The following is a 21833-nucleotide window of genomic DNA, read 5'->3' on the forward strand; positions in this document are numbered from 1 at the left end:
TATTTAATTTTATTCTATTTAATATTTTTATGATTATGTGTGTGTGCCCAGATATATTTATTTGGGTTTCTGTCCAAGCAAGTATATATCATTTCTACGTTTCATTGCCATTTTCCGTATTAGAGGTGAATTTTTTAATGGTTGTCTAGTAACAGATATCAAGAATGATATATTTGATAGTGTTGAGAATGAAAAAATCATTGAACACTTTCAATATCTAACTTCTTAGTGATAATGATATTATCATTTTATCTCCTACACTTTATACATATACATATATATATATATATATATATATATATATATATATATATATATATATATATATATAAATTTTGATGATAAACTACATTGACCCCGCTGATCAAAATTCCTGAATCCGTCCCTGGTTGGCCAATATCACAATGGCACCAACCACAATGTCACCCAAGTGCTACCCCTCCACAAGAGAGTGACCAATCATACCACAAGCTTATTATGCATAATGATGTATGGTGCAAATTGTATCGGACGGACAAATAAACGAAGTGTACTTCCTTCTGTCACTGTTATAAGCAAAAGTTGGTTTTTAGTTTCATTCAATAAATTATGTATGTGATCTATATATAGACCACATACATCATTTATTGAATGAATCTAAAAAATGAATTTTTGCTTATATATAGACCACATAAATCATTTATTGTCAGCATCTCCCCATGAATTCCACCAAAAGTAGAAATTTAGGTTTGACCATTCAACGTAGGCTATGTGCGTGGAGAAATTCTTAGGTGGGCCAGGACCAAGAAATTTTCTTTGGTCACAACCAAAGAAAGAAGAGAGAGAAGAGAGAAGAGAGAGAAAATGGAAAGTATTTGTTTATTTGTGAAGAGAGAGAGAAGGCAAAAACTCTATGTGTGACCAAACCAAATTTCTTGGTCCTGGTTCACACAAGAGTTTCTCTTGTGCGTGTTGTTTCGTAGGTTTTCGTCGTTATATATGTTGCACCAAATAGCACTACTCGTTTATTATAGACAAGGTAAATATAAGGCTTAGCAACTAGAAAGTAAGGTGCCATTTAGCTTGGACCCATGAAGTTTTGGTCTAAGATGGACCAATTTTTTTTTAACCTTTAGATTGAATCAACTACCAATTCTTATCATGGTCCATCCACACCAAATACAACCCATCAACTACATAATAAAATGTAAATGACATAAAAGGACATTCGTAATTCATAATAAAATGTAAATTAATATTTAAGATATTTAATAATTTAAATTAATATATTACATATTAATAAATTAATATTTTAATTTTTTGGTCAAAATACTTAATTAATTTTTTTAATTAAATTATATTTTCAATTTAATTCATTTCAATTTTTTTATTTTAGTTTCAATTAAATAAATTATTTTCATTTTTTTTACTCCCTCCGTTTCAAAATGAGTGTCGCATTAGCCAAAAAAATTTGTTTCAAAATGAATGTCACTTTCAGTTTTCAATGCAATAATAACTTTTTCTTTTCAATTGTACCCTCCAATTAATACTCTGCACACTACTTCCAAAGTATTATTTTTAAAACTAACCAATAGTTAATAAGGATAATTTGGTAAAATAACCATTCTCTTTCTTTTAATCATTGCATTTCTTAATATGTGTGTAAACACCTAAAACGACACTCATTCAATATTATTAAACCATTTTATTTTTTTAAAAAAAAATCATTTGTGAGAGTGTGCCTGAACTTTTTAGATTTGAGTTTGTCCCTAAGCCAAGTATTAAGTATTGCTCAGATAATATCACATGGCAAATCCGTCAGCTTATTGGGTACCCAATTCAGGCTATCTTATTTCTATCAAAGGCATAGCCAAAAAAGTTACACTTGAAGGGCTAACATAAAAATATATTTTGAACTCATAATAATACAATAAAATAAATATATAATTACATTATATAAAATAGTTTTGATATATGATTAAAAATAACACGATAAAAGTTTCTCAAATAAAATTAGTTTGTCCAACATTTTAAATATTAATTATGAATTTCTTGTGTATTTGGATTTTAGGTTTACAGTTGAATGGAGTGGAAATGAATGAAGGTTAATAATTAAATTTAAGAAAAAAGATTGGTATCTCATTATATTGAAGTCTATTCTATCATATATCATCGATACAAATAGATAAAGGCTAAATTGCATTTTTGGTCTCTTAACTATTTAGGTAGTATCACTTTGGTCCCTTAATTAAAATTCGATTTATTTTGGTTCCTTAACTTCTCTCCGTTATACATTTTGGTCCTTTCAGTTGGTTTTAATTAAAAACGTTAGGTTTTCTTCATCTTCTTCTCCTCTTTTTCATCTTCATATCATCTCCATCAACCTTCAACAACAAGAATCCCATAAAAATTCTAGAAGAAAATGAAGAAAATCTAACGTCTTTGAATTAAAACTAACGGAAAAGAGCCAAATGTGTAACGGAGAGAGGTTAAAGGACCAAAATAAATCAAATTTTAATTAAGGGACCAAAGCGATACTACCTAAATAGTTAAGGGACCAAAAATGCAATTTAGCCATAGATAAATGATATTTGTACAATTATTTTATGATAGCTTTTGGACAACTTGTTCTCTTTTGGACAAATTTTATCCGAATTCACAATAAACTTAAATAATAAAATTTAACAAAAATATTATTATAAACATTAATTGGAAATAAATTTATTTTTAATTAAGCATAAAAGATAAAGAGGAAAAAAATTATAACACATAATTAGTAATAAGCCAAGTAGAGTAAAATAACAAATAACTATTATATAAAAAATATATAAAGGATTGTTTCTTTTTGAATAACTACTATTACAGCACATATCCAATTAGTAGCACATATCCAATTAGATTGTCAATTCCACTTTTGTGGGTTTGTTTCTTTTAGATTTTATTCGCAAGAGTAGGTGAACTGATTAATGGTTAAGTTTTTTTTTTTTTTTTTTTTTATCTTATCCACTAGAGTAAGTGTTGCTGCAATTTTAGCTAAACCAGTTACAAAATTGCTATATAAATAGAGGACTCAACTCAATTTAAAAAACATATCAAAGAGTTTCGTTAAATTGTCGAGAATTAAGAGTATTCTTAAGATCATGGTAATTTTTAGGTGATTTGGAAGTTAACTTCAACAATGACACAATGTGGGATGGTTCGGATTTCGGGTGATTTGGAAGTCGGCCAAAAATCACACCTTTTGAAATGAGGGGAGGGTTTTGATTGTTGCTTCCATATAATTCTAAACAGGGGTAAAAATGAAAATTTGAAGGGCACGCGAGAAATTTGAAGGGTGGAAAAAGAAATTCTCAACTAAAATGACTGATTGGTTTTAGGCCTTTGAATTTAAATAGAAGAACCGAATCTAAAAAGAAAGTTGCTTTTTTGACAAGGAATACTTCCAATAGACACATGGAAATGACCTTAATGCCCCCAACGGTTGTTAACTGCCACTGGGATACACGCCGGTCGTTTACTACCGCTGGTACCCAGCGGTTGTTAACTACCGCTGTGTTCGTGATATATTCACTCCAGTGGCGATATTCCAGACAGTCCCTCCATCATCACTATCACCATTTTTTCTCTCAAAATTTCACTCTCTCTCTAACAAAACTCTACCAAATCATCCAAAATTTCTTCCACTAAATCACAAGTAAGTTATCACTTATGCTATTGTCATACATTTTAGTTAGTATATGTGTTTATATGTTTATAATTTTAGTTGTTGTTTAATTATTAAATTTTGAATATTTGTTTTTAATATAGTTATGTTTGTAGATCTGAAATGCTATTAACATATATTATGAATATCTGTTATAATGAACTTATATTGCTTAAATGTATAATTTTTTTTTCGAATTTTAATTTTTTTTCGAATTTTATAAATTTTTTAGGGTTTGAATATTTGTTGTTAATATAGTTATGTTGTAGATCTGAAATGCTATTGACATATACTATGAATACCTGTTACAATGAAGTTATATTGATTGAATTTATAATTTATTTTCGAATTTTATAAATTTTTTAGGGTTTGTTTAGGATTTTTAGGGTTTATGTCAAATTTTCACTACAAGTGTTTGAATGAGTTTTTCATTGATTATTTTTAATTTCTATGTGTGTAGATTTGAAACAATGGCCGGGTGGATCGACGTTCATGCAACATTCAACGGCGGAGAACCTCAGAGGTTGAAGGTTCGGTGCCTTGATGTAACGTTAAGAGATCTCAAGGATCAACTGAATGAATTCAACCAAGGAGTCAACCCAAGAGACACAAGGAGGGTGCAAAATGTTCGGTATAAACATCCAAAGCTCGACGAGGGGAGCGTATCATTCACTTGGGTGGAGTTAAAGAACGACGAAAATGTGACGAGTATGTTTTGGGAGCACACCAAGTTCCAGTGGATCGATATGCGGGTGACGTTGCTGAGATCAACTGAAGATATCATCAACAACTTGATTCCGCCAGAAGATCGTCTTTAGTTAGGGTAAGGTGCATTCCAACTACAACAATTGTCTTACCTCTGAAATGGGGTAATTCAAACTTGCCAAATGGCGAGGACTCAAGCATTTCGCTCCGCATTTATGTTTTTCCTTTGAAAAGATTAAATTTTTGTTAGGCTTGCTTAGATGATGGTATTAAGTGTCAAGGAATGGACCTCATTTCGTTGGCACTTGAATATCATCATCTAAATCAAGCCTGACAAAAATTTATTCTTTTCAAAGGAAAGCATGAATGCGGAGCGAAATGCTTGAGTCCTCGCCGTTTGACAAGTTTGAATTTACCCCATTTCAGAGGTAAGACAATTGTTGTAATTGGAATGCACATTCCAACTGCAACAATTGTCTTACACTGGATGGGGCAATTCAAACTTGTTAATCGGCAGGACTCCAACATTCGATGAGCATCTTGAACAATGGTATTCAAGTGTCAAGGAATGGACCTCATTTCGTTGGCAATTGAATACCATCGTTCCAGATGTTCATCGAACGTTGGAGTCCTGCTGCTTAGCAAGTTTGAATTTGCCCCATTCAGTGGTAAGATAATTGTTGCAGTTGGAAGGTACATTTCGGAATGTAATGTAATTGTTGACATACATGTCGTTTATGTAATGTAACGAAACCTCTATCGCAATATTTATTCGAATTCACGCTATCACAATATTTATTTGAATTCACGCTATCGCAATATTTATTCGAATTCACTCTATCGCAATATTTCAAATAACATAAAATAATTTCTAAACAATTCCTAACATTTTCTAACACAATTCTACTCTAAACAACATAAAGCAAAACCTCGTCATAGAATGTACCTTACGTGTATTGTGTCGCATAATGTGGAAAATTTGATGAATTTCAAACAATTGTTAAACGTTAACGCATTATCGGTTTGGTGTAATGTAACCGAATAATTGATAAACTATGAAATGTTGATGTTTGTGATGGCTGAATGTTGTTGTTTTGGTTTGATTTCCTCCGGAATTGCCGTTTGAAATTACAGGTCAAACGGGACACATTTCCTGGGCAAAACCAGTTACAGACTGCACTGGTTCTGTAATTGGTGTGAGCGGTAGTTAACAACCGCTGGATACCAGCGGCTGTTAACTGCCGCGTGTTTCCCAGCGGCAGTTAACAACCGCTGGGGGTATTTTGGTCATTTCCATGTGTCAATATGAAGTATTCTCTGTCAGAAAAACAACTCTCATCTAAAAATATAGCCAAAGTAACCCAAAGTATGAGTAAGTTTTAATTAGGTGATTTTTATTTGCGCCCGACACACTTCTCAAACACCATACTACATTTCAAATTTTTGCTCCCGAAAGTATAAAATACGTTCAAAACCCCCCATTCTTTTGAATTTAAGGATCCAAAAGTAGGTAGGCAAGCATTTTAGGGGACTGAAATTGTGAACAAATGTTTTTTGGTATTCGATAGTCATCACATTGGAACACATAACTCTACTTCTGCTTAAGTCAATGGTATATTTCACAATTAAACATTAAGTTAACATGTGTTTTGGTATTTAAAGTTAAGATGATATCGGAATAGGACTGAGTGACTTTGTGGAGGAAAAGTCATGATGACTTTTTTTCTTTCTATTTGTCTCATCTTAACTACAATTTCTTGTTTATTTTCTCTTTCATAAAACACTTTAAATACACTAAAGCTACCATAATATTCCTTCCCTAAAGTCATACAATCCCAATCCAAAGTTATCATCGAGTTTGTCGTTCTTCGGATGGCCGTGTGTAGGAAATTCTTTGTTATTTGTTTTAGGGTTAATTATGTTTCTAGTCCCTATAAAATAGCGACCTTGTAAGTTTAGTCCCTACTTAATTTTAATAGCATTTTTAGTCCCTATAAAAAAAAATTTACTTATAATTTTAGTCCCTGCTAAAACAAAGTTTGATTAATTATCCTTAAACTCTTAAATTTTTGAACGATTTTTTTGAGACAAGATTAGAACACTATGAAAGGTTCGTTTACTAAAATTTAGAATTTTCTGACATGAAATGAATTAAATATGAATTTTTTAAAACGACAAAAGTTAAAGATAAAAAGTAATAAAATCTGGATGTAGAAATCAAATTTTGCGATAATTTTTTGCGGACGAACTTTTAGTAATGTTCTAAACATGTCTGCAAAAAATTGTTCAAAAATTTAAGAGTTTAAGCATAAATTAAACAAATTTGAATTGAGTAGGGATAATACTCAGTGCAGAAAAACAAAATTAAGGACTAAAAATGCTATTAAAATTAAGTAGGGACTAAACTTACAAGGTCGCTATTTTATAGGGACTATAAACATAATTAACCCTTTGTTTTACTTTCTCTTAGGTAAAAGCAGGACACCTTAAGTACAAGGGCATTTATATTTATAGTTTACCTACAAACTAGTAAAAAACAAATAAAAAATGTCATAAGCGGGAGTTAAACCCATATCTTAATTATGAGTCAATTTCTTACCAATTGTTTAAATTGGTCTTTGTATTACAAAGTATTGACCCTGATAATTTTATTTTCTTTTTTAGATCCATTGCCCTCTTTTAATAAAAACTCAGAACATGTCCATACTTATCATCTTCATCAACCATCTAGTGTTTATAAATTCAGATTTGAAAATATTAAATATTTGGGATCTAAGTACCTAACAACAAAATTGTAAGAAAATTTCTATATATAACGTGTTAAAATTTAAAGAAAAAAAAAATACATGGTTGTCTTCAACACTTATTATAAATCCTTGAGGGTTGAGTAACTTAACTTGTTTGAATCGACCATTGATGAATTGGAGGTCATGAATTTAAACTCGAAATGAGTAAAAAATTCCTCTTCAAAATCGAAAAAATGGTCATTCTCAACACCCATTAATAGATCATCTCAAAACCCAAAAATGACCCCTTCTATACAAATAAACGGTTCTTCTTCAAGGAAGGATTGTTTTTTTTCTTTTTTCTTTTTCGATTATGATTTTCTAAATGGAATTTGTGAAACAAGATTCAGTTTAGGATTAATTGGTGGAATGAGGAAAACAATGTGTTTATTATGTTAGAAGATTAATGAACAATATTTGAGAGTAATTTGCATCCATGGCTTCGCTCCTTCTTTTTCATGGTGGTTGATTTTGGGTTTTCGATCACGAAAAGTTTAACGGATATATGTGACCACTTTTTTAAAAGAACGTAATGAAAATTTTAAAAAGATTAGTTGTGCTAAGATTTTAGAATAAAATATCAACTTGTAAGAAAATAAAAGGCTAATATGAAAGTTATACTTTTCTATGTCCTTTTACGGACGACAAATACCACTAAAAACTAACACACAAACTACGATGTCACATATTCATTTGGATTATGTGTGTTTCTCAGGGTGTTGGAGGATGAGGATAACCTGTTTTGTAGGTGCAATTTCTCTAGTTCGATGTGGTACCATACTTTCAAATGGGTGGGTACATGAGAGGTGTTGCATGGAAATGTTATCTCTCGTTTAGACTATTTCTCCTCCTCTTCATCGAATAACAAACACCAAAATGATCTACTGTTAATATGACATACAACCATTTGGAAGATTTGGGAAGCAAAAAATGGAAAAATTCTTTTGGAAAAGGATCAATTTACAAAAAACTTAGTAATGATATTAAAGTCACCTCTTGAAGGTGGATTTTAGCTAGATAAAAAGGAACACCTTGTATGTACTATGAATGGTTTTTAAACCCTCTTAATTGTCTTCTTTTTTAGTAGCTAGTTTATGTATCTTGTTGGATCGCATATCCCTTATACTTTTCTCGGTTTGGAGAGTCAAATACTATTTGTACTTCTCTTATTTTATCTATAAAATTCATTTTACAGCTAATTTTTTTTAGGTAAAGATGTCTAAATCTAAAATATTGACATTGTAAGTTGAGTTAAGCCTTCCCAACTCTAGCACTAAAATAAAACTTCAAGAGTAATTTTGCCTAAAATAAAATGACAAAAAGGTTAAATACAGACTCATAATCTAATCTAACTTGTCCAGTTTTTTCCGGTGCAAAAAATAAAAACTCGTCTAATTTTTTTAAGGGAACTCATCTAATTTTTATACTCCAATGCAAAAATTGAAAAGGTTAAATAACTAGAGTTCAAATTGATAACGTATAGGGTTGTCAAGACCCATTGTTCTTTATTGATAGATGAAATGACAAAGTCATTATAAACTCATACAGAAGTAGATGTGTAGAGATTCGAACTTCGATCATGTCATCCAACCTAAGAATTTTGATATTTTCATCAATTGAACTAGGATTTGTAGACCGTCAAAAACCCCACTTTTGTGCTTATCGTGTATGTCTTTTTTTTTTCTCTCTCTCTATTAAATTATGGTTTTTGTCTTAAAAGATCATATGACTAAACAAGATCTGTTAGGTAATAGTCACTTTTTCATAATTTTATAGTTTATTTTTACTAACTTATAAGTAGCATTTTTTATAAATTAACTTTTTTTTTAATATTTTTATTGATAAGTTATAAATTAACTTATAACTTATCATTATTTATCTCAATTTTATCAAACTAATCTTAATTGAGTTTTTTCAATTAATTTTTCTATTATCAACTATCTATTATAAGTTCATCTACTAAACTAACTTATCAATATTCACTATTTTTTTTTATTAAATCTAGTTAAAGAGTGCTGGAGGCCCTCCAATTAGCATTTTCTTTTGGGGAATTAGTCACTTTAGTCCTTGAATCGGAAGGGATTCGTCACTTTAGTCCCTGAATGCAGATAAATTGCAAAATAGTCCCTGAATGTAGACTTTGTTGGTCAATTTAGTCCCTGAATGCAAACTTCGTTAGTCAATTTAGTCCCTGAATGTAGATTCCGTTAGTCACTTTAGTCCCTGAAATTGACCATGCAGGGACTGTTTTGCAATTTCTCTTCATTCAGGGACTAAAGTGACGAATCCTCTCCCATTCAGGGACTAAAGTGACTAATTCCCCATTTTCTTTTATAGCAAAAAAGAGCCATATTCTTTACCGTAAGTGAAAACATATGGCTCTTTACTGTAAGTGAAAACATTGAAAGAAAAACACTTTATTTAACACTTACTAGTTGTACCATTTTTTATCAGATAAATTTACATCTTTTTAGTTTGGTGAGGAGTAAGAAATCAAATTTGACTCCCTATCTATCAATTGTCATTTCCGAACAGTCAAAGTTGAAATTCCAAGAAATCAGAAAACCCTAGAAACCGATTTAATCAATTAATAATGCATTGAACTATCAATTCTGTCTAACAGAAAAATAAAGTAAAATAAAATAACTCACCACAAAATCAGAAGAGACAAAGAGGAAAGCTCTACTGTACCTCTCGTTGATCCCTTGCAAAAGAAAGCACCATCAGCAATAAAATCACACTAGGGTTTCTTTTCTTCAGATGAAAATCCACAAATAAGTATAATCAATAAACACACTTTATTCATATCAATATCAATCATCAATCTATCTATAATTTATTAAAATCATCTTCCTTGAGTATACTAAATTCAGCAGTCCAATCAAAACAATCCCAAAAAAAATAAAAATACACTCCTATATATTTAAAATAAAATTATGAAAACTGCAATAATTAAAAATAATTAATTTCTCAAAAATCAAAGAAGAAAGGATCATTATAATCCCATAAACTAGTTGTATAATCTTCCTCACTTGTCAAAGCTGGCCACATAGAATTTGGAGAACCAACACAAACACCCACTGGATCCAGATCCACTGTTCCATCAATATCATTATTATTTTGAGAACAACCAAAACTTGATGACCCCACACAATTCTGAATATTCATCTGCTGCTGTTGCTGATTCAAAACATGCTGTGCATGTTGTTGATTCAAAACATTTTGTGCATGTTGTTCTTGATCATGATGATGACTACTATGAATAATCTGGCCGTACGAGGTAATTGATTTAACAGAATCACCACTTGCATGTTCAAAATCTTGATGCAGTTGTTGTTGATGATATTGTTGATGTTGTTGCACTTGCACTTGCACCATTTCTTGATGAGGATTATGATGAAAATGAGCTAAACCATTGTTGTTATTATAGAAAACTGGTTGGTGATGATGAAAATTATTGTAAACACCAAATGGGACAAAATTATTGTAAACTGAGAAACCAGAAGGACGAGGAAGTAAAGGACGAAGAGTAGTATTGGAATTGGAAGAAGAAGAAGAGTTACGAGAAGAAGATGAAGAGTTTTGAGAAGAGGAAGCTGAAGGTTGAAGATTAAGCTGAGCCCTAGAACCATAGAGAATAATAGCAGCACGATCATAAGCTTTAGCAGCATCTTCAGCAGTTGAAAAAGTACCAAGCCATTTACGAGTACGTTTACGTGGTTCACGAATTTCAGCAACCCATTTACCCCAACTACGTTGTCTTACACCACGGTATCTGAATTTGTTGTTATCAGGTCCACCTTTACCTTTGCATTTACGGTTACTTTTATTGTTGGTGTTGTTGTTAGTGTTACTGCTGCTGCTGTTACTGTTGTTATCAGTGCTGTTGTTAGATGTTTCACTTGGAGTGGTGGTAACAACGGTGTTGGCGGTGGGTTTGGTTTCTTGAACATGATGAAGAGATGAATCCATTTTTAAAAGGAAAGAGTGTGTGTGAGATGAATGAAAAAAGAAAAGATGGAGAGTGACTACTTGGTTACCTCGTTCAGTGTTATTGTTTGTTCTGTGATGAAATGAAAGTGGTTTCAATGTTAATGGTGGAATAGGGCGGTTGTGCAATTTTGTTTATTTTTATATATGAGAGAGAGTAATGAATGAAAGGGATTGTTTTGCTTTGTAAGTGAATAAAGAAAGAGAGAGATAGATAGAGATACCATTAGATATGTGCACATTGGTTTGGGAATTTGGAATCATTTAAATTTTGTTGATTTTTTATTTCTTGACCTTGATAGTCAGGTTTTCTCTTTCGAGGATGGTGTGTTATTTGGGATAAAGTTAATTCCTAGGCGATTACAACTAATTCCTAGGTAACTAATTAATGCATGACATTAGTACTAGCTACCACCTAAGGTTGAACATGTTTTAGTCATTGATCTTAAGAGACTTCAAAGTAGGCCGAAGTAGGATAACGTTCTTTTTAATTGCTAATTTTTCTATCAGAGATCTAGACCTAATTAGAAATATTCACCCAACTTATATTTGATTGGTCTTAAGTCGTTCGACCTTCATTCGATTACATGGACGTTTGTTAATCGTCTTCAATTCGGTTGTGTGCATTTATAACGCTTGCACTTATTAATTTACTCCCTCAGCCATAAATTATACTCAGTTGTTTTGAACATTTTACACAAATTAAAAAAACTAGCTTGGAAACCCGTGCCAAGCACGGGCTAGAATTACGACTATTTTTTATATATAAAATCTAATTAAATAGCAAATTCATTATTTTATACACAATATATAAATAGAACGCATTGTTATCGTATTTTCGATTGCTTATATATACAAATATCAATGCGTATATAGTTATTTGGATTTTCGTATCGTTAAACAGGAATGATTTAACGGATGCAACGTCGAAATATTAGTATTTAATGCAAGAATATTTTACATGGATGGCTAAAATTTATTACGGAGACATGAGTCTTTTTTTTTTTATGTTATGCATATAACTGGGGGTGTTGGAGTCTCGAGGCCTACTGCTGCATATACAATTAATTGTCCCTACCCAACGAATCGTCTCTATCAGATTAGTTTCTTTCAAATTCCATGATTTCTATAGGGGAAACCCTTATATATACAAAGTTAACATCGTGCATACACTTGATTCATCTTAATATCCAACACGAATTTGTAATTATTCAATCGTATAACAAATAAGTATAACAAACAGCGACAAAAACACCAACTATCTATCGCATTTTTTAACTAAGCATATTATAAAAACACAACAGATAAGGCTTGAAAAAGGACTACAAAATTGTCATGTGCATGCACATAGACATAGGCGCTCCAAAGAACAAAGAAAAAAAAAAGACGGATATATAGCAGATTGTATAAAAAATGAAGCAGAGTATATAGTTGATAATATGGTCACTGAAAGAGTACGTCTTACATTAGAAAAAATGAGAATGATCAGAAGGATGCTGACATTATAAATAAAATTAAACTGAGTATGAGAATATTGAAGTTGCTCTACCAGATAATAGAAAAACCGAAATCTCAGTAGATAAACACCTTAATGTATCAGGGAAATTTTGGAGTCGAAGAGAAGGCATTGCACCTATTGCAATTGGTCAATGATATTTCAATGATATTTCAATGTCATACAAATTGATCACTCGGCCTGTTCTTTGCACAACAATAAATGTCATTGGATTTTATACAATGAAATAAGAAGTGTGATCTTAATTGTTAGTTCCAGAATTGTAGTTTATCTACATGACCAATCCATTACTCTTTCTTTACGCAACTATTAGAATGGTTGCAAGTAGAAACAACCAATTCATATCCAAATAAAAAATATATATTACAACGAAGTTTAAAAGAGAAAAAAAACTCATACCCACCTGCGTCATCAAGAACGACAGGTTAAACATTCCGAAAAACATCACGGTACACAACATTAGTGGTCTCAGTACACACGCGATTTTCTTCATCCAGTATAAGCATTTTCAATCCCCTTTTGGAAGTGACTCTTGACACAGCGACATACATCTGTCCATGAGTAAAAACCGGTTTGGAAAGATAGATTTCAACATGAGACAACGACTAACCCTGACTTTTATTTATTGTCATTGCAAAACACACAGCCAACAGGAACTGTCTCATAGTAAATTTGAAAGGCAGTTCAAGATCACCTGGAACTAAGTTCAGTATTGGAATAATTACTTTTTCACCATCATTTTTTTGGTAATAACAGTTACACCGATAAAGTTATTCCCAAGATTGTCTACAATCAACCTAGTCACATTGCACAATTCAGTTGCTTGGTCAATGTTCCTCATCAACATAACTCGACATCCAACTTTAAATCTCAACTTGTGCTTTGGAATACCGAAAAACTTGATATTGTTTAAGAATTTGGTGGTAAACCATTCGCTTTGTACCTCACTATTCTCGTCTGATTTGCAAACCGAATCAGAACTGGTATATTCCTTTTTGTCTCCTGGAACCAATGATAGAAGAAATTTATTTACGTGATCAACTGCGTCCAGCGTGGGAGCAAGTATCCCCCGTGCTTGGAAAAAAATCCGAGATCTTCATGTTTTGCGAAAAATTCGGATATACAAAATCAACCAGAGAACGCAACAAATCAGAGGAATCTTTTATCAACAACTCATCAGGAATGGGTACGTTAATTTATCCACTCTCGTTGGTGGATCCTATTCAATCTCCAATTGAAAGCATCCAATCGACACACTTTCTTATCTCATCTTCCTCGACACGAACGGTTGAAGCACGTAAACGCATATTTGTTGTAAGTGTGAAAACCTTACAGTGACTCCACACCTTTGATGAGTTGATGGATGAAGCAAGTATGTCTTTTATGCATCTTTTTCTTATCACTGGCAAAATTTGTCTGAAATCACCGTCCAAAACCACAGAAAGACCCCCAAATGGTTTGTCTGTATTATCGACACCATCATAAGACATTATATCGCGCATGGTTCTGTCAAACGCCTCAAAACAATAACAATGCATTATCAAGTGTCAAACGCTCCAAATGGAAACCCGTGTCAAGCACGGGCTAGAATTTCATCATATTTGAGGGGAAAAATGCTCTGATGTATCAAGTGTCGGTTAAAGTTCAATATTGAATAAAAAAGTGGAGGTTGAGCAACAAATAAATTAATAAAACTCATATTTTAGTCTTCAATTTTTCGATGAAGATGTGGTATTGTTCTCACTTGTGTGGTTTCTCTTTCTGTAATGTGTCGAATCACATCAATGTTGACTCCCTTATAAAGCCCAGAGGTGGTATCATATCCCGGTTCAACATTGTGGACGGCGGATGGAGTGCTTCATGGTGGTCTATCACAGACACGGAGAGTCTCTTAATGGAGATATGTTAATCTTTCAATTATGAGTTAAAATTTGACATTGGATGCAAGAGTAGACGTTGAGAAACATATGAGGGAGATTATCCATATACCTAATGCTTTAGGACTTTGGGTGAAGAAGTGATGTCGATCTCACTTGTGTTGTTGCTCTTTGACTAATATGATGATACAACTCAATGTAGGTTCCAATGGAAGTCGTAACATTATAATGATTTGTTTTGTTAGTTTTTGGGTGTCATTTGTTTAATTTTTATCTTAAATTTTAGTTTTAGGATGTCATTCGCTTTCAAACAATTTTTTATTCAACCTCTATTATTTTAAATTCCTTCACTTTTGGTCTTTGGTATGATTTGACAATGGAAAAATGTAGATGTGTTCTGCTATGTTGACAAATTACATGTTTATTAGACATTTTAAATTGATGCGACATTTTTAATGAATCTATTATTTTGGTAGCATAATTACCCAGTAATTTCCAATTCCTTAAATAAATTCATAAAATTACCAACAATTGAATCTCTTAATTATATTGTCATAGATAAAACACACTCTCTTTAGTTTTACTTCTTATCATTCCTCTCTTGTTCAAATTCCTTTTTCTTCTTTCTTTTTCTAATTTACTTTCTATCTCCACATTAAAGAAAGGAACAAAGACACCCATCTATGAAATAGCCACCAACTCACATTTTTTTACCATGTTGTTCCTCTTATCTTATTTTGTTATCTCACCATATCATAGACACAAATAATCTCACACTTAAGGGAGGGATGGTAATGTGTCATTTGTAAGTAAAACTTCTACATTGGATGCAAGAGTATATATTGAGCAACAAATAAGTTAAATGACAAATATACCTAATGTCTTAAGGTTTTGGATGAAGATGTGGTGTCAATCTCACTTATGGAGTTTCTCTTAGTCAAATGTGATGATCCAAGTCATTACAGGCTCCCTCGGAACTCCATACATTATGATAAATTGTTATCTTATAGTTTTTGGATGTTCTTTGCTTAATTTTTTATATTAAATAAAAGTTTTTGGATGACGCTCACTTTCATGCAATTGCTTTTATTCAACCTATGTTCTTTCAAATACATCCACTTTTGAACTTTAATCTTGTTTATGGTAGCCTTGGTCCCAATCCCAAATAAAATAAAAGAAGGTTGTGTCAGCATCTACAACAAACATAAAAAAAAATTAAAAAATTGAATTTCTATAGACAACTCCACTTAGTGAGGATAAGACTTGGTTGTTGTTGGTTGTTATTGCACCTTCACTTTTAGTCTTTCCTGGAATCTAACAATGAAAAATACAAATGTTTTATGTTGAGTTGACAAAGAGACATTTTAAAATGATGTGGGACTTTTTTAATTGAATCTATTTTTTTGGTAAAAACTACTCATAAATCTCCAATTTCTTCAACTAACCCATAAAATTACCAATAACTCACTCTATTCCTAATACCTCCACAGACAAAATACAAACTTTTTTTTCCTTATCATTTCTCTCATGTTCAAATTGTTTTTTCATATCCTTTCCTTTTCTAATTTCCTTTCTCTCTTTTCATTAAATATGGGAACATAAACCTACATAAACCACCATCAATCCACCTTTTTTATCATGTTGTGCCTATGTCACCAAATCACAAATGCATCAAGTCTCACACATAAGGGAAATATGTTAATGTGTCAATTTTGACTTAAAGTTCCATAGTTGATGCAAGAGTAGATGTTGACAAACATATAAGTGAGATGACCAATAAAGTTTCATAATTGATGCATCAAGTCTCTTTTTGTATTTTTTTTCTCTTTTGTTAATGAAGTTCAGAGGTTAGCAGTCATCCTGCTACCTCTTTCTGCTAAAAAAAGAAAGATGACCAATATAAGAGTAGATGTTTAAGTTTTATATTAAATTTAAGGTTTAAGATGTTGTTCACTTTCATGCAATATTTTTAAATTAATCTCTAGTAATTTAAATCCCTTCACTTTTGGTTTTTGATGGATTTAATCATGGATAAATTTTTATGTGATTTGTTGAGTTAACAAAATACGTGTTTATTAGACACTTTTAAATGTTGTGTTTTTTTTTTAATCGAGCCTCAATTTTTGGTAAGTTAAATGTTTATTCTTTAGTATGAACACATGCGCCAAGCATAGTCTAGTATCATTTTCATTTGTGTGGTTGATCTTTGTTCAATGGATAAATGCACACCACTGTTGACTACCCCATAAGGTTCCTAGTGGTAGATCCCTGAAGTGGATAGTCTCATACTTGAGGGATAGAAGTTAATGTGTCAAGTCTGAGTTAAAGTTTCATATTGGAGGTAAGAGTGTATGTTGAGCGACACATAAGTGATGTGATCTATATACCTAATGTCTTAAGGTTTAGGATGAAGATATGGTGTCAAACTCACTTAAGTGGGTTTTCTTAGTCTAATGTAATGATCAAATTCAATGTAGCATCCCTTGAAAGTCTCAGCATTACGATGAACTGTATTTTATTTTTTATTTTTGGATGTCATTTGTTTATTTTATTTTTTAATTTAGTTTTTTGATGTCTTCCTCTTTCATGTGATTTTTTATTCGACCTCTATTATTTCAAATTCATTCAATTTTTGTCTTTGGTGGCAAATGAGAGTGGAAAATTGCAGACGTGTTACGATGAGTTGACAAAATATATGCTTATTAGACATTAAAAATAATGTGAGGTTTTTTTAATTAGATCTAATTTTTTGGTAAAATAATTACCTAAAAATCTCGTACTCCTTCGACAGACCTATAAGATTATTGGCAACTCACATTATTCCCTATACTCTTACAAACAAAACACACAATACTTATTTTATTTCCCTTATCTTCTCTCATGTTTAAATTATTTTTTCATATCTGTTTATTTTCATTTAATTTGAAAAGAATGAACATAAACCTCCCTCCTTCAAACCACCACCAGACCACCTTTTTGAACATGCTCCATTTGATCGCCTTAATTTTAGCTTTTGAATGTCATTGATTTTGATGCTATTTTTTTATTCAACCTATATTATTTCAAATTTCTTCACTATTAATATGTAGTGGGATCTGACAATGGCAAAATGTAGTTGTGTTGTGCTAAATTCACAAATACATGTTTATAAGACATTTTAGGTGAAATGTGGTATTAATCTCACTTGTGTGATTGCTCTTAGCCTAATATGATGATTGAGGCTCCCCATGAAGCCCCAACATTATGACTTCTTAGTGAGATTGTATATCATTTGTTTAATTCATTTATCTTAAAATCAAGTCTTTCAATGCAACCAAAAAAAAAAATCAAGTCTTTCAATGTCATTCATTTTTATGCTATTTTTTCTATTTAACCTCCATTAGTTCAAATTCTTTCACATTTTGTCTTTGGTGAATGTGAAGATGGAAAGAGGCATGTATATGATGTTGATTTGATGAAATACATGCTCATTAGATATTTCAAAATGATGTCGCATTTTCTAAATGAGTCTAATTTTTTTGTTAAAATAATTACTCGTAAATCTCCAGCTTATTTGACAAACTCATAAAATTACCAGTAACTCACGCTATTTTCTATACCCTTAAGAACATATCACACACTTCTTTTTTTTCATTTATCATTTTTCTTAGGTGTAAATTCATTTGTCATTTTGTTATATTTTCTAAGTTTATTTCCCTCTTCTCATGAAAGAAAGGAACGAAAATCTTCTTGCATGAAAACACAACTAACCCATCTTTTTTAGCATGTTGTGTCTCTGTCTGATCTTATTTGTTTATATCTTTATAGCACAAACATAAAGAGTCTCACACTGAAGGGAAAGATGTTGACGTGTCATCAAGTATGAGTTAAAGTTCAACATTAAATTCAAAAGTATATTTTGAGCAACATATAAGTGAGGAGACCAATATAACTAATGTCTTGTATGGTTTTGGTAGAAATAAATTCATTGTGGTTTTTAATTTTATTTAAATAACGACATTAAATGTTAAACCTCAAAAATCATTACGGCGCAAAGATCATTAAGGTGTTATTCCATTTATATTTTTTTTATAAAATTAACCATAAATTTATTATTATTTTTTTGTATTATAAAAGACTTTTATGTGCACTATGCTACTAAAAGGGAATTGGATTATCTCCATTGAAAATTTTCTCAATTTTTATCCATTTCCAATCTACACGATTAAAATACAAAAACCATTTTTTTTTTATAATTTAATTCTCAACTTCTCTCTCGTGTTTAATTGTTGAGATTACACTGGAGAAAATTTGAGAGAATTTTCAATGTAGAGAATTCAAATCCTACTAAAAGACACGATGTACTTTGATTTTTTTTTTAAGACAATTTTTTAGGAAAAAAAAACTAAAATTGGAATTTGAAAAATTAATGGTTTTATTGCTTAAATTTAATTTTGGGTATCATTCAACTCTTCCTTATACTCTTGTTGTTATTACATTTCTATAATCATATGACTTTTCTATGTTCTTGAGTAATCTTTTTTCTTTTAGAATATCAAAATTAAGGCTTTCATTTTGGATAAAAAAATTGAGGCTTTTCAATGACCAATATTGAAATTTAAATTTTTAAATTTAAACAATACATTTTCTTTTAAGATAAAAAATGTAGATGAGTTTGATTCTCAATTGCTCACCGGGATCATAACATGTCTCATGATTCAAAGAGCGTTTATACAAATACTTGAAAATTATCTATCAAAGAGGATACTCCAAAATGTCAGATGAGTGTTACATTTGTTTTTGACAATTGTGCTACATTTTTTTAAAGTGATGAGTACTACTCTTAAATTGATTAATTTTGATTTATTTTACGATCATGTTAATAATTAGTTTTTAATTTAGTTCCTGATATATCAAAATCAATTTATTTTGCATTACTTATTTTTATGAGTTTAATCAATATTGATAGCAATACAATTTGTTGTTTATCATATGTTTTAATATACTTTTAAGGTTGATTTCGTGGTTGCTGGGTCAGGTTTATATACTCTCAGCTTTTATACTTGCTTTTATTTAATATATTTTATTTGCTTAAAAAAAAGATAATAATACAATTACATCATTAATACAAATTTCCTTCTCTAAAAAAAATAGTGCACAATAATGAAAAGATATACATCAATAAATGTAAATCAATCAATATCAAAATAATTTAATACCCTAATAAACAGTAATTACAATTATTTACTCTAATATAGTTAAGGCAGGGTAGTCAACGTAGTAAATAAGTTTTATTCTGATCATGAATTTAAGTGCAAGAATCAATTGTCATATTAATGTGTGATCAATTACAATAGTAGTATTGTCTATCGTCTTGTTCCTGTCCTTGCTAGATACATCCTTAAGACAATTTCCTAAAAATATAGAATATTGATTCAATTTATAACGTCATCACCTATTATAATTATAATTGACATCTATCTTACAACTGAAATGGTAGTATAGCTACTATCATAATTATCTTTTTCAATGCCAAATAAAAAGTTCCAATTAAAAGAATAAAGAAGCACGTTTGTCTTTTGTTCTCTTTGGATCTCAACTATACTTTTTTTTTTCTTTCCATAATTCAATCTTCATGAATATTGTCTATTCATGAATAATTTCTGCAAGTTAAAAAGTCAAAACAAACAAAAAAGTTATAAAATATTCAACAACACAACTTTATACCGAAGAAGAAAAACTACATTGTATTTATTAAAAAAAGAAAAACATAATCAGAAAAGACTTTCAATAATATGAATTACCGAAACTCGTGTTTCTCTTACATATATCAAAGAAATCAAATAAGTTGTTACAATACATGGGTCATGTACATTAATAAGAGAAATATGTAAAAAATTGACATTGTAACAAAGAGAGAAAATAGAGGTTCATAGAAGACTTTCAATAATATGAATTGTGAATAGAGAGTGGTGTGAAAAATGTGAGAGTCAAAACGGATATTTATAGCCAAAGACATAAAGTAACCAAAATAATCAAGTGCTTGATTCATGCATACCGTAACGGAAAAAAAATTGTACATTAATATTCATCAATTGGTGCATTTGATCTTAGAAACAAAATCGTAGTAATTCAAACCAAATGATTTTATTTTATTGATAACTTTTTTTTTTGACAATTTTATTTTATTGGTAACCATATATTTGACATCTACGTACGCACACTATTTTTTGACCAAATATATTTTTATTTAATTTTAATGTGTAACAAAAAAAAACTAAAAATGTGTATAAACATATTATGTACCATATCATTCCTTTCATGCTGCATAAACTATGGAAGCCGTTACAAAAATTTAGAGAGTTGTCTCTTCGTATTTAAAAAGAATTGTTGTAATAAAAAACGAAAAATAAAGGAAACGAAAACAAATAAAATTATAAACATATGAGAGAGAGAGAGAGAGAGAGAGAGAGAGAGAGAGAGAGAGAGAGAGAGAGAGAGAGAGAGAGAGAAGGTGTGTGTCACAATGAAGATAGAGAGAAAGGATGTGTGCTACGATGAAGATGAAAATGATGACAGACATATTGACTATATAGAGGGGGAAAAAACCTAAGTAAAAGTTAAAAGGATGACATGTATGCTTAAATTTGATTGGTTGGTAATTTTAATCATGAATCATGATTGGCTGATAATTTAAATCATGAATCATAGTCAATTTTTATTGGTTGATAATACAAAACATATTCATGATAAGGCTATTAAAATGTTTATAATTTTCATTTTGCTTTTTAATAAATTAATTGAAATAAATTAAATTTGTGTGAATGATGCAAATGACATAAATAGAATGTGAGTAAATATATGGTGATTTGAATCTTTGATCAAGCAATTAATGAGATGAAGCAAGAAAGAGTGCCAAGTGTACTTTTCAAAAAAAAATAAGGCAAATATATATAATAGAGATATAATTAATGAAAATGAGAAATTACGAGTTATTTTATAAAAGAGTGCTGCTACATATGCAACGAAAGAAATTTTTCCGAACTCTTCGCGAAGCCTTAAATACTCCCTCTGGTCCTATTTACAAGAAACAATTTATTTTTTAAATACATTAAATAATTTATATATTTGGTTTAGGTTCTTGACTAGATAAGTTAACGTGGCAAAACAATTTTAAATAAAATAATTTTAAATTTTAATTCTGTAACTCAAGGAAATCATGATTGTGGTGGTGTTAAGTAACCAAAATACATTGTTCATGAAATTTGGTTTTGCTACATGTAGCATTATCTTTTATA

The 21833-nt window shown here is 30.6% G+C and overlaps 1 protein-coding gene and 1 pseudogene across 3 annotated transcripts; both read right to left on the reverse strand.

Moving 5' to 3' along the window:
• Positions 1–7457: 7457 nt before the first annotated feature.
• Positions 7458–11332, reverse strand: ABI4 (Integrase-type DNA-binding superfamily protein). 3 transcript variants are annotated; one of them, XM_085709206.1, is made up of 3 exons: positions 10206–11331; positions 9825–9877; positions 7458–8025 (listed from the first exon to the last, which is right to left on the reverse strand). In XM_085709206.1, exons 1-3 carry the CDS (start codon positions 11143–11145, stop codon positions 7996–7998), a joined length of 1023 nt encoding a protein of 340 aa, XP_085565332.1. In that variant the 5' UTR covers positions 11146–11331; the 3' UTR covers positions 7458–7995. The 3 variants fall into 3 exon arrangements, with proteins under 3 accessions (XP_085565332.1, XP_085565331.1, XP_085565333.1); XM_085709205.1 differs by lacking the exon at positions 7458–8025 and having other exon boundaries at positions 9731–9877; positions 10206–11332; XM_085709207.1 differs by lacking the exons at positions 7458–8025; positions 9825–9877 and having other exon boundaries at positions 9955–11330.
• A 1543-nt stretch (positions 11333–12875) lies between these two features.
• LOC146924192 (uncharacterized) lies at positions 12876–14203 on the reverse strand (annotated as a pseudogene).
• Between the last annotated feature and the right edge of the window lie 7630 nt (positions 14204–21833).

Source organism: Medicago sativa, chromosome 5, assembly GCF_051527215.1.
Source record: "Medicago sativa cultivar Bolivia chromosome 5, Bolivia_mono, whole genome shotgun sequence".
Taxonomy (NCBI): domain Eukaryota; kingdom Viridiplantae; phylum Streptophyta; class Magnoliopsida; order Fabales; family Fabaceae; genus Medicago; species Medicago sativa.